This window comes from Maylandia zebra, linkage group LG18, assembly GCF_041146795.1.
Source record: "Maylandia zebra isolate NMK-2024a linkage group LG18, Mzebra_GT3a, whole genome shotgun sequence".
NCBI lineage: Eukaryota > Metazoa > Chordata > Actinopteri > Cichliformes > Cichlidae > Maylandia > Maylandia zebra.
In genome coordinates this window covers 8705535-8719550 of record NC_135184.1, presented here as the reverse complement: position 1 = coordinate 8719550, position 14016 = coordinate 8705535, and the positions used below count along the sequence as shown (strand labels likewise).

The 14016-nt window shown below is 38.1% G+C and overlaps 1 protein-coding gene across 3 annotated transcripts in view; it reads right to left on the bottom strand.

Moving 5' to 3' along the window:
• The window catches only part of atp1a2a (ATPase Na+/K+ transporting subunit alpha 2a), a 55967-nt gene that overhangs the window by 19169 nt on the left and 22782 nt on the right, over positions 1 to 14016 (bottom strand). For all 3 annotated transcript variants that reach the window (XM_004555155.3, XM_004555156.3, XM_004555157.3), the window contains exons 11-14: positions 8085 to 8219; positions 5982 to 6061; positions 4324 to 4433; positions 3111 to 3286 (exon numbers count right to left, since the gene is read on the bottom strand). In XM_004555155.3, the coding sequence (XP_004555212.1) occupies positions 3111 to 3286; positions 4324 to 4433; positions 5982 to 6061; positions 8085 to 8219 (501 nt within the window). The remainder of the gene's footprint in view (positions 1 to 3110; positions 3287 to 4323; positions 4434 to 5981; positions 6062 to 8084; positions 8220 to 14016) is intronic.

Sequence of the window (14016 nt, the reverse complement as noted above, 5' to 3'; positions counted from 1 at the left end):
CAGTAAATTTATTAAATCTTAAATGTGATGCTTTCTTATAGGCAAAATAGTATGATTTTACAAATAATCCATCAAATCTTTGTCTTTGGGTAAAAGAAACTACAGAAGTTGGTGATGTGTACTGAAATTTATCCACTTTCGCCAATCCCCAGCTGCACCTGCAGAAGGTAACAATTCTTATGCTGGTTTTAGGCACCGTATTTTCGTCTATTGTTTAGTTCGAGTATCATCCAATCCTTTGTAATCTTCCAATAACAAGTAACTGACAGATGCAGACTTTGCTAAGAAGCCCACTTTTCATTTCATTACAGAAGTGACAAAAGAACATACTGCATAATGGAGATTATTTTCTGTTCTTTCAAAGTCACCCAGTGGAAAATAATCAGTTCCCTGATGAGAAGCTGTTGAAAAGGAAAGTTATAAAACTAATAAAAAAGCGAAGTATATATAAGTATACATTTAACTTGGATATATATAGCCTGCTATAAAGGAAATGTGGGAAATATTAGGATCTATAACCATATGTACTGTTCATATAGTACATTTAGCTTATTTTTTAACATCTGCTTCATTACTTTACCGTCACCACGTCAGCAGCACATATACAGGCTGCATGAAGGTACATTAAACATCACACATATTGTGATTACACAGCATAATGAAAATTTAACATCCAGCTAAAAGTATTTGAAGAAACGGGTCTTGTTTTGTAGTTTTACCTCTGTAAGCCACCAAAGTGGATTTCAAATCAAATAATCAAGATGCGTTTAAAGTGCAGACTTTCAACTTTAACTCAAGGGGTTTGACCAAAAGTGTTACATTAACTGTTTAGGAAATACAGTCATTTTTATACAAAGTACCCCAATTTCAGAGGTACTTCACAATCCCATCTTGATTGTTTGATTTAAAATCCATTGTGGTGTGGTAAAGAGGCAAAACTACAAACTACAAAATCACCCAACTGTACAGCTACAAAAATTATATTTCCCTGGATCATTTTAAAGCTACTATATTTTCGAGTATTTATTTGTAGAAATTGTTTAGAAATGGGATCATTTCCTGTAGGTTTAAACTATTTTGATAAAGAGCAAAAGTGAAAATCTTACACTGCAATCCATAATGTAAACTATAACTAGATTTATATGTTTTAGAGGCACTAAAACAGAGATATAGCTTAATACATGTCCTAATGCATCAGTCAAAACAAAGTTTATATATTCAACTAAAACTGTCATGAAACGTGGAGTTTTAAAGAAAGGCCACCTCCACGGAACAAGACTCGGCTGTCCATCTGCATCTTAAGGTCAAAGGTCACTCTTTCAAGGATGCCAATGTTCACATTTTGGACAGAGAAGACAGATGGTTTGAAAGAGGAGTGAAAGAAGCCATCTAGGTCCACTGTGAACGACCATCTTAGAACAGAGGCAGTGGCTTACGACACCAACTGTCTGCCATCTATAATCGAGTACTGAGATCCCTTCCAAGGCATCTTAACGCCCACTCACATCCTGGGCCATCTGACCTCAGGAAATCGCATGATAGGGTGGGTCCATGTTTCGCAATGAGCTCACCTGAAACCTTGGTTGATTGTGACCCACACCCGTTTTCACACCTTGGCTTGTGTGATTAGGTAGAGGATCACCAGGGTGTCCATTGTCCCTCTTTGGGGGAAACTCCCACAGATCTTAAATCTGGGACTCCCCACCAATTGACCCTTAGAACTGAAGAAGCTTCTCGGATGAGAGGTGAAACGTCTTCAAGCAACTTAAAGAAGCCCAGACGCTTTTCTTTCCAAGCTCCTTAGACTACGATGATTTGGATGACTGAGAACCTTCACAAACATTTGAGTTTTAAACTTTTTATCAGATATGTTTTTAACACAAACTTTCCAGCTGTTTTCTACAAAAATAAATACAGCAGCATTTTCAGTCACTTCTGCCTCTAGTTCACTTTTAAGCCAATTACAGGTTGTCTTTCAAAAAGAAGCGTGATAACTACTGTACCTGAAATTAAACATGCAAAATCCTTTCCCCATATTTGTAGTTGTTCCCCTGAGTTAGAATGCCTCATTCTCCTCATTATCCATTTTTATCTCTGCTGGAAGTTGTTTAACCTTCCTGCGGCCTGGCTTATTACTTTTCTGACGAAAAAAAAAAAAAGAAATCTGCTCTGTGTATTTGGAGTCGATTAACATATAATGACAATTTGCAGTAAATTACTGAATCTGCATTTAGCTAAATGGATTCTTTTTACAAATTGCTATCAGAATATATTCAGCTCATTCTTTATCGCCTTCCATGCTTTTTATTTTAACGCCAACAATTCAATTTGCCAATTATTTTGAATTCTTCATCCCAAAACCATAATTTATTCGTAAAACTGTCTGTCACTTCTTACCCGAAGATAGCCACACCTGCAACAGTAGCTCTGATAAACTACCGAGCAAACTCTAAAACTGTTCGGGTACTTCAGCCAGCCTTCAAAGTGTTTATGCAAAACATGCCATAAGCATTTTCATCTATACTCATACTCAAAGGAAGATGGGTTTTTCCATCTGCAGTGAAATATATTTAGCAGCCTGCTGTTCTGTGACCTCTACACAAGCTATGTTGAAAGCATAAAGTGGGGAGATCAGCAGTATGACTATAGCAGAGAACAGGCATCACTTGCAACACATATGACAATGAATAAGTCATGTACAGTACACATGAAAGCAGGACCTGGGATAAAGGTGGACTGCAAAGTCGCTTGCAGATGCAGAACATTTCCGACAGCTTACAGCAGCTTAAAATAGCATTCCCGTGTGGGTTTTGCCAGAAGGCTAGCTGAGCTTTCTGGCAAAAAGTCTGATGTCAATGCCAGCCCACACTGACATCAGCTGATCTGTTGGGATTGCAGCTGAGCTTGACTTTGTGCCGTGCCTGAACTAATTTGTCCATTGGTCATGATCTGTCATGGTCCTGAGAAGTGATCAGTTGTCATTTGGACTTCACTATGTGATTTGAAAAGATATTTGACATGCAAATCCCCTCTTTAAAAAGCTTGATGAATGAAGCCAGAGGGAAAGGAGTATCAGGAAGCACTATAAATGAATCTGCAGAAAGTGTTACCTTGATGCCAGCAGAGCGGCATTTACCCACTGCGTCAGGCACAGCGGCACGCGGAGGATCAATCATGGAGATGAGACCCAGGAAGCAGAGCTGCATAGTGGGGAAGTTCGTGTCGTCGCAGTCGAAGGTGAATCCTCGAGGGAACTGAGATGACGATAGATTCAAGTGGCAGAAGCCTGGAAGAGGAGAGAGATCAGTGAGGTGATTGTTCATAACAGACTGAAATGAAATCTCAAAGTACACTACAGCTACTGAAAAAACAAGAGAGAAACATATTTTTAACTTTAAAAAGACGCTTGTTTTTTACGACCCCCAGGAAACATATAACAATAAGCAATACTGATTTTTGATGGTGGACTTTACTGTTACTGTTGCTATTTACAGTTAAGCTCGTTAAGGAAATGTGAGTAAGATTTATATATGAAATACACCCTCAGAAAATACATCTGGTTGCAGTGATCCTGTACATTTCCATATGCTTATTCAGATTCAGAAGTCGCAGATTTGCAACACAAATTGAATCGGGCATTTTTATTAATTCATGATACACATCGCTTCCATCATATATCTCTCTCTCCAATCGCCCAAAGTGAGATACTTTGGATGAAACACCACACTCAGTCTAAAACGGGAGAAGCACCCGACCCATCATCATCACCTAAGGCATAACTGAGACACACTAATTTACACAATTTCAGGAGTTTCACTCTAAAATGGCACCATTCCATATTCCACTGTTGTGACGCCTACTCTAACAAAATGATGATAGCACATAATTATTACCTATGGCACTTTTTAAAAGATGCCAGGTAAGTTTTCTCCTTGGTTGTCAAAATGATGACATTTACAGAGTCAGAATGCCGAACACTTTAGAAACACCGAAAGCTGAACTTCCAGTACTGATTTTTTTTAACCCAAAATGTGCTGCATTTTACTGCTCAATTTTCACCTGATACTCCTTAAAACGCTGCAAACAAATGTTTCTAATATTTTGTGTAACATTGGTTATAAGTGTTTGCTCTGTGTCAGCTCCAATCCAAGGCAAGAGCCAAAAACTTGCAGTGCAAGCATTCTTTACCTTTATGGGGACATTAGGGCAAACTACCCTGTGTACCAAGGCGATTATAAAAAGTAAGTGCTGTGTCCAACTGCTTCTCCTCTCCACCTATTCCCAAGCAGACTGCTTTTATTTGGTGCCACTAGATAAACGTACCAAGCACCCTTTCTCCCAGTCCACCCAGCTCCAGGTAGGCACTTTGGAAAGCATCTCTCCACATTTCATCCATAGGCTCCTCCTGGCCTTGTACCATAATGGTGCTGCATCTGTAAAACAATGAATAATAAATTTAGAACTACGGTGCTTACAATAATCAGCGTGCTTGTATTACATAAGCAGGATGAGCTCCAGCTATATGGACAATGTGATATGTGGTGTCAAAAAAGATTTGCGCCTTTAAAGGGATAAGTTGTTTTTTTATCAGCCAACAACAGCTTTACTGTGGCTTTATTCTAAATTCAATATTCATGTCAGCACTGAGTTGGGTTTGTTTTTGCACCACTGTTACATACAAAGTATATGCACACTGGAGGAGCGCTTAATCTTATTATTAGGCAGAGATGTGGACAGCAGGAAGTTATTCACAATCCAAACTTTGACATGTAGTGCCCTCTTTTTTTCTGTGGCTGTACAGCATAAACTGGAGACCCCTGTAGTTCACAACTCTGCTTTGAGGGTTTTGTTTTGTTTTGTTTTGTTTGCTTCTTTTAAAAGTAGATACTTTCTCAGCATAAAAGGGAACTGACAGCTCACATGAAAAAAACCCTTAAAACCATGGTAAAACAATACTCTCATACAACAACTCTTATTAACCGTAAAGTGGAGAAAATAACACAAAGAAGTAAACTGACAGTGGCATCCAGGCTTTATTGTGCCTATATGAAAAGAAGGAAATGCAACAAGATTTTGACTTGTCAGAGGCAAACGTTAAAAAATAAAAATAAAAAAATCAATTCCCTTCAACTTGCTACAAGGCATCCACCACACAGTGAAGCAATGCAGAAAGAAAATGAAGCTGCTCAAACAGGATTACAAGAAAACAAAGGACCACAACAAGAGGTGATGTTGCATTACCAACCGCTGGCCAGCTATTACATCACGTTAGAGTTCCCATTAGCAGTGCGAATGCAAGCAGAAAGAAGGCTTTGAAAGTATGCAGCTCCCCGGGGACTTTCGTAGTTAGTACTTACCCCCGGGTAGAACTTTTGCTGCAAAAGTAGCTGTTAAAGTGCAATAACTTTTTCCACCCCAAGTCATACTGTTTTTTAAAACAACTATCATCTTTTTTTTTTTAAGGGAAAAAATAAGTTTAATTTTAGTAAAATAAATGTCAACATGATAGAATAAGAAAAAATGTTCTTTCAGGTAAGTTTAACTTCACATTTTTCCCCTGGTCATCTACCGCCCACCTCTAGTGACTCTGCGCCCTGCCGCCTCTAACAGTGGAGCATCCATCAGACTGTTAAACAGTGCCAAAATGAATCCCAATCATGCGGGTGCATAAATGTTAAGTTTTCTTAACCTGTTCCCACTTGTAAATATTATGCATGAATAAAGACAAATTAAAGGATATTGCTGCCATATTTTAAACAAAGCCTATGAAAAAAAGATAAAAACAACCAGTTTTATTATGTTGCTGGATTTTAATCTTTTCCCTGACAGTAACAAAGCAATATATAGAAAATTAACAGCCTGGATAGAGTCTTTTTTTACCGCAACCACAAAGCAACAGGAAACATTAAATGAAAAACGAGTCAAATTTTGTGCTATTTTCCTACTGAGACATATAATCGATCCATTATTGATTAACCAACCTGTCCAGGATTCTTTCGGGAGCTCCCTTCATGACCAGAATATGACCAGCGGGATTGTCCTCCGCTTCATGGATAGAGAGCTAGAAGAAAACGCACAGGAGGAAATGTGAGGACACTGTGGGATTTGCTTTAAAAACAATACACACATGCGGTTCATTGTGGATTGTCTATTGTTAGTCTGATTTTTTATTTATTATTTTTTTTTATTTTGTTTTCACTGCTGTCATATTTTCCAACTGGTTAAAAAAAATCATCTCAAGGTTGAATTGACTGAGTGTACCTTGAAAGTCATATGTATGCCTTATGTTGAAGGGACATTCATTTACCCAATTGCATATATTCCTCTGGTGTAGCACCTTGCATTATCCCTTCCCCCATACCTACAGTAGTTTGTGTGCACACACTCCCTCACTCACACACACACACACACACACACACACACACACACACACACACACACACACATTCCCCAAGGTAATTTGTATCTGAGTCACAACATATCTAATCTCAGAAAACCAGAGCAAAATTGCTTTATTTCCCCTCCCCTAACACAGACGTGCCTATTCTAAGTCAGGGAACAGGTGCACAAGATGCATGCGGGAAGTACTTTGTTTGCTTCAACACTGCTGCTGTGCAATTCATATGCTGGTTCGAATCTCCACACAAGCTGGGAAAGACTGGGTGTGGAAAAGCGAAGCGAACACACATCTCTGTGCGTTAATTGTTACACTTCCCCTGAGCAAGGTGTTAATGCTCTGTGTGATGGCTTCATATAGTTCAGTATTAACTTTTGGCTCTGTTGGTGTTGACTGTTAGAGGACGGAGTGAAGCATGTGGATTAACGTAAGACCTTTCACAACTGCCTCTCTACTACAGATACTGGATGGGAAATGTTTGTTCAATTTTATTAAAAAAATAGCTTCTCCTCAATTTTTTTTAATCCACTTTGGTGAAAAAATAATATTACAGAGCATGCTTGTCTTTGCTCAGACTCATAAGAAGCTACCTCTGCAAATGTTTGATATTGTCTAGCATGATGGAAAATTTTAATTAGTGATGTACATCCAGGTCTTCTCACCTGTTCTTCTCCCGGCATGTTAGGCCTTTTTATTCAGGCACTGTTTATAAGCAGGTTACCAACCCATTTACAATTCAATAGCATATTCAACATACAATAGATTTACAAATGGGATTTCTGTGCATTGAAAGGCAACAGCAGAGCACTTTCTTAGTATCCCAGCCAAGCCAGTTCATAATCCTGATGTATCTTTCTAACATAAATAAAACACATTGCTTTAATGCTGCAACCGTTTTTCCTGTTACCAACAATGCTGCATTTGTGGCTTGTTGGGCAGCTTCCAAGTATGAATGCGTGCAGCAGTGCGAATTTTAAGCAGGGTGTCTCTGGTAAAAGAGCAGACATGTTCAGGCTGCCTTCCCTCAGTAGGAAAAGGTTAAAAAATGAATATGCATGATTTAGTTCTGGCATATAAGGAAAAAATTCTGTTTTTTTCCTCTCATGGACGTCTTGGAAATCTGTGTGAAAAACTCACCACAGCTCTGACAGAACTGTGAAAGATCATTTAAAGTAAATAGAGGAATAACCTCTTAATTGAAATGAATGAATAAATAAAATGAATACATTAAAAATAAAACCACTGGAACTGCAACCCAAAAGATCTGGACCCATACTGACATTTTAAAGACTTTGTCCTTGTCTTTCACTAAGTTTCATGACATTATTTGTTTTTGTGTAGTCTTGCTCACACTGATTCTAGAATCTAGAAATCTAGATTGTTAAAACATTGTAAAAATTGATTTTAATACAAAAATTGACAGAAAAGCAGTCAGTTTTATGTGATAACATATGTTAGTGCAGCTTTCATAAACATAAAATTGGTCAAGATTAGAAATAAATACCTCCTCTGGCTAGTGAGCAACAATATCTATTTACATAACAGTTACTCTATTACATTTTTAGGTTGCTTAATATATGTATATATACAAAAACCCAGAATGCACAGTAATAAATTTCAGCCTTGTGTTAATTTTCTCATCAGTTCAAGCCCAAAGCCATGACGTGACACTAGTCTCATGCAATACCTGATATTTGTTGGTGGAGTTGAATGGGATCTCTGCCACTTTGGGGTTTGCAGCTCTCATGTCACGAACACTCCCACAGCACACTTCGATGGATTTCAACAGAGCTGACTCTGATGCGTCCCCCGCTGTCTCCCTCTGGGGAAACACACACAGGAGCACATTAGCACAGTCACTAACATATGCATATTAGGAAATGAGTGTTGTCTGTCTCATTGCCTGTGTTTATCGTACTGCAGTGGAGGGAAGCTTTGGGATTATGTGTTATTTAATTGATTAAAACACTAGCTGAGATACCCGAGAGGACTTCCTTTACATCCATTATGTTTCTTATTAATTATGCAGGTAGTGGAGTATGATCTGAATTACCAATGCTGGCCACAATATTGTTGTCTAAGTTAATAACTTCATGTTAAAGAAGTCAATGTTTTCCCCTTTTTAAAAAATCTACAAGATGAGGAAGAGTTTTATTAAAACAGCCCAGTTTCTTCAGGAAAAATATAGCTAATTAGTTGGGTACATATGCTGTTTGTAAACTCTCAAGGGCAGCTTCTAAAGGTCTTGATGATTTTCTAAATAAATACTGTTGGAGGAAGACATTTGAGTATTGCCTGTTGGCAATAATCAGTAGCAAATTGGTTGCTAAGATTGTAGTAAATGAGTAAATTATTAGGTTATATTTTTCCAATAGTGGTGTGAAAAAATAATATACTCAAGGAAATTCAGGAAGAAAAGGTTAATTTTGATGCTTGATCTATTTATCTGGCATGTAGGGCAGCAACAAAGACTTTACACTTCAGTCTGTAGCGGGGCCAGTTTCTCAGATATGCTCCAGCTGTAGCTGGGGGTCTTCAGCTCTGTTTCCACAGACCACCCACATGTGTGTCGCCGGTGGTGAAGAACTGTCCTTGATGGAGTTATTTTCTCGAGTGCCTGAGTAAACCATATTTAATTAAAGCGCTCCTTAAATCATTTGTCCTAGCTGTTATGATGACCTATAAAAATCTGAAGCCACTGTTTATAGCCGTTTCCTTAAGACGATAGAAATTCATCTGTTTAATGTTGCTTTTATATCTAAAACGTGATCTTTTTCTAACCCCGACCAATTAATTCTACTAATTCTAAATACTGAGTCCAACAAAACACAAGCTCCAGTATAACAAATTATCTCAGATCATATTCATTGAGGTCATTGAGGTTGATGGCATTTTTTTCCTGTGTAGCTACATGTGACCTTAATTCAAAAGAAAAAGCTTCATAAGTCTTAATATTTGTAAACTGCTTCCACATGAGGACAGATACAGAGTATCTTCAAGTATAAGCTACACTATATGTGTTTGTACTATCGCAGATGAAAGACATCCAACGAGAAAGAACCGCGGCAATGTCTTTGGTCATGGCTGGAAAACAGATTTTAATATTCCACACAAAGAGGCCTTCAAAGTTGGCTGTTATAACAGTCTGTGACTAAAAGCAGCCTGGGAAAGAAATTTAGAAAGACCATCTTACAACGTGTCTGCTGATAAGATCTACATCTGCTAACCAATGAATGGGAAAGGAGCTGGGAGATAACGCGCTGATCAAAAATATATGGCTGTCAAAGTGGAAAAAAGCAAACCTAATGTTTGGGATTCTAATAAAAAATGTAATTTATTGAGCTGTGGCAGCACAAGATTGATGTGTCCTCTAGCTGTTTTCAAGGAGGTTGTAGTATGGAGCGAAATATCGTGGGAATTGATGCCTTGTGGGGAGTGAATCAGTGGGTACAATCTGCATACATCAAACTTGATGTTGTACCTAAGCTTATTAGATCCATGTCTCAGAGTGTGTCCTGCAATAAACTTTACACAGATGGTAAGAAAGCCTATTTCACGAGTCTCAAAGTAGTATTATTCTCTTTTTCCTAGAAGCAGCTTGTTTGATATTTCTTTGTTTTTCGAGGTTTATCAGCTTTAACTTGTCTGATAAAGTTGCTTGCTGTGATACTTGGATAATTTTAGAGAAAATTCTTTTTTGATAACCTGTGAAATCCACCTTCATAAAAATTCCATGATAATAACGGCATTTCAAACCACTCTTAGAGCCAATTTATTAAAATCCATGCTAAACTGATTGACCTGACACCCGATACACCAGTGGGAGCTAAACCAAGACAAGAAATTTCTCTTTGTTTCTGTTTATTCATTCATGAACGGCCGCCAAACAAGGACACGCACTCCACAAGATTTGTCCTTGTTTGTGCCTTTTCATGAATGAATAAATAGATCATGGAAATTCCATCTCCTTTCCCGAGTAAGATGGGTACTTGTTCGCGTAATGTTAATGGAGCCTCGACTGCTGTGTTCGAGGGCTGCTGGGATATACGCGTGTCACTTAATCCAAGGAGCAAATCTGCCCACCTTGAGGGGTACAGAGGCTGCACTGGCACCGTCTGCTCCCATCTGAGTCAAGAAGCTGTAATCCCTGTCACTGAGAGCCATGCTGAGAATTTCTTTAGGTCAATGTAGCACAGTTTGGAGGGGCAGCAGTCGGTAGAAGACGGAGATATTATTGACTTACCTTTCCAGCAGTGTGTATGTGTTTGTGTATCTGTGCTGGGGGAGTCATTTCCAGGGGTGCATTGGATTATCCTCTGTGTATGTGTATTTATGTGTGAGAGAGATGCCAAGCCAAGTGTCAAGTGGTACTGACAAATTATTTTTATGGGTTGTTTTCATTCCCCTGTGGCTGCCATGCAGCTGAGGATGGGCTGACCACAGGAGAGAATACAAACTATCTTTGCTCAAGTATGGCATAACAAGAAGGTTTGGTAACCAGTCCGTTAAACTGAGATAACAACTTCAAAATCTGATCAGAAGGGCAGGGAACATAATTGGCATGCTGGCCCCATCTTTTCCCTCTCGTCTCATCCAAGAGATGTTTGAAGAGACAGTGAGAAGGGAGAGCCTCGAAATTACCAGAGACCCGAACCACATCCTGTACAAAGAGCCGGAGCCGATACCCTCAGGCAGAAGGTATGAAAACTCAACATGTAAAAAAAAAAATTCCACTCTCAGGGATCTGTGTAATACTCTTTCTGATAAGAGACATAATAACGGCTACTCTAATGTAAAGCACGGTGCATACGTTTCTTTTGAAGTGTTTACACTTTTCTTGAGCATAGTGCCATTATGCTTTTCAGCGTTACGCATTTCAAAGGAGAACATTGTGCTTTTAACCTCTAATACACTCAGTATGGGAGCTGATGGCGTGATTCATTTAAAGATAAAGTGTATGATCATTTAGAAAATATACATCTTTTATATGCTCATATTTGAATAATGCAAACAGCAGTTGCGGCATTTCGTGCTGTTGTATACCTACGCTGCATTACATTTCAGAGGCAAATGTTTTCCTTCTAGCTTCGCTACATTTATATTATTTATGTACGCCAGTAAATTTTCAGATTGAGATTTCAAATTGAATCTCTGTTAACAATGTTAACCTTATAGATTAAATTGCCGGCAGTATGTGCAAACGTTTAAATTAGCCCCCGTTTGAACAACGTGCAAACTGCAAACGCCAGATATATGATGTAATAAGTATTATAATAACATGGTCAGGTCTATTCTTCTGCGTGGACTTTAAATACATTTTAAATTATTTACTTTTACATTTTTTTTTATTAGGGTCTTTTACACTTATACTACTTTTACATGGCTTTATTGCCACTTTTAGTTAAGCACATATTCAAGCATATAAATCTTTGATCGGAAGTATCACCACTTTGTCTGCATGGAACATTAAAAGAGGCTAAGATGTGTAACAAGTGCTTTGATTTATGTTACAAAAGTTGCTGCTGTTTGACTCTGCTTTTTGCATTTTTCTGTACTTTAACTTTAAAGCTATTTTAGCAACAAATGTGTGTATGTGAAGTTTATCTATCTACGCCTGTGGGCACAACAACAGCACTTATAGGTTTAACAGTTTTCAGTCTTGTCATGAATTAAACTGACAGCAACCCAAACATTTTTTTTAAATCTTTTTTTAGCTTTAGTGAGTGAACACTGATTTCACCACTTCTTATTTTGGAGTGACAACTCAGCTAACACTTCCCACATGTTGTTAAGTTCACCCTACTGGCAAACCATGTTGTCAAAAATCATGTCATGAATAATGTGCATGCATTATTTGATCCAAATATAAAAGACCCACTCAGAATGCCCTTGGATTAAACTAAAAGTGGTATACTCCACCTTTTTAGGGAGTAGAGATAATTCACGAAGCTGAAATATAAATGCAAAGTTTTCAGTAACTTGATGTTATAGCGTGATCGCTGCTGTGTTGCATGGTATACATGCGGCAGGTACATATCTATTTTTCATGCTGCATTGCATAGAACCACTTATAAATCCCAAACGACATCTATCTTTCAGTACGGCAGGTTATTTTTTTCTCCAAGGATGGTGAAGCGCATCCTTCCTTACCCTGTTTTTGATTGGTGAATACTCATTGCCTTCATTGGTTGGTTTGGCTGGGTTTGGACATGACAAGTGATGACTGGCTGGAGTAAGCCAATCAGAGACAGGAGGAGAGTGGGTTATGCCCACACAGTGTATATAAAAGGTAGATGTAGCCTCTGGGGCTAAAGCCTTGAACCTCGGTTCTTTCTGCCAGCCAGCAGTGCGTGACTATTTTGGTTGCAAAAAGAAACCTGGTAATAACAGAAGCGTTTGAGAACATGCTCATTTTCTCTTGATTTATGACCTCTGTAACATTTCCTTGACATGTTTAAGTCTCAGTCTCTAGTCTTACTGAATACAACGTGATTTTTTTTAAATATGTAAGCTTCTATTTAAAATAAGATATATATTTTAAAAAGTGCATGCTTTGGACTTGTGATTGACAAGTCACTAACTTATGAATGTGTGGTGTCACATCCACCCCTCAGCTGGTGACATACGGTTTCAAAAAAAAAGGAAGATGGTGATGGAAACAATGTTCAACTTAAGGTTTTAAAACAAGAGTCAAACGTATGTGTTAGGTAATGTAAGAGTGGCTTCATCCATCATTTATAGAGGCTATGTTCATGTATTTTCCGTATTGAAGTTAAATAAATGAACATATAGTGTCTTCAGTGCTACATTATATGTGTCCAGTGTTCACATTCTGGTAGAGCACTGAGTCAGGAATCGATCAGTGTCCCTGGTTTTGGTTCTTGGGTTTTGAGTTTTGTTTGCTTGTTTGTTTGTTTGTTTAGTTGGTCGGTTGGCTGCTGTGCTAAACAAGAAGTATATCTTCTTGATTATTTTGAGGTGAAGTTTTATATTCTTGCATTGCCTTTTTTGTTATCATTCAAGTATTAATTCTTGTTGTATTTAAGCTTTAGTCATTGCTCAGCGTGTGTATGGCCTCCAGTTTCTTCTTTAGTATTTAGGAAGGATTTTGGATTCCTGTCTTAACTCAATAATTATTCAAATAGTGACTTTTATTTCTTGTAATATTTTGGATCTCGGAGTCACATTTTGCTTCAGATGAGTGTCAGCTTTCTGACTTCACAGAGTACAGTCACTTTCAGTTTTCCTTGCCCTCTGTTTTGTCTGGCATTGCCGCTCTGTGTAAATTAATTCAAGCATGTTTAAAATGTACTTTCCTATTTCACGTCTCTGGTTCATTTCCTGTTTTACTTTGCTAGTGTTTTTTGTGTCTTGTTTTCAGTTTTACTTCCTCCCTGTCTGATTGTCTGGATTGTCTGTGCCCATTTCTTGTTATTCTCCTATGTCTAATTCCTAATCAGTTGCCTGTATAAATTGTCCTGTCCCTGTATTTGTCTTGGTCATGTCATCCGCTTATGTCTGTTTAGTCCTGTATTGTTCTGCTTTGCTTTCAGAGTTCCTCCGTAGAGTTCTGGTCTCCCTCGTGCCTTGTGGATTAATGTTTGGATTTTATTGTATTG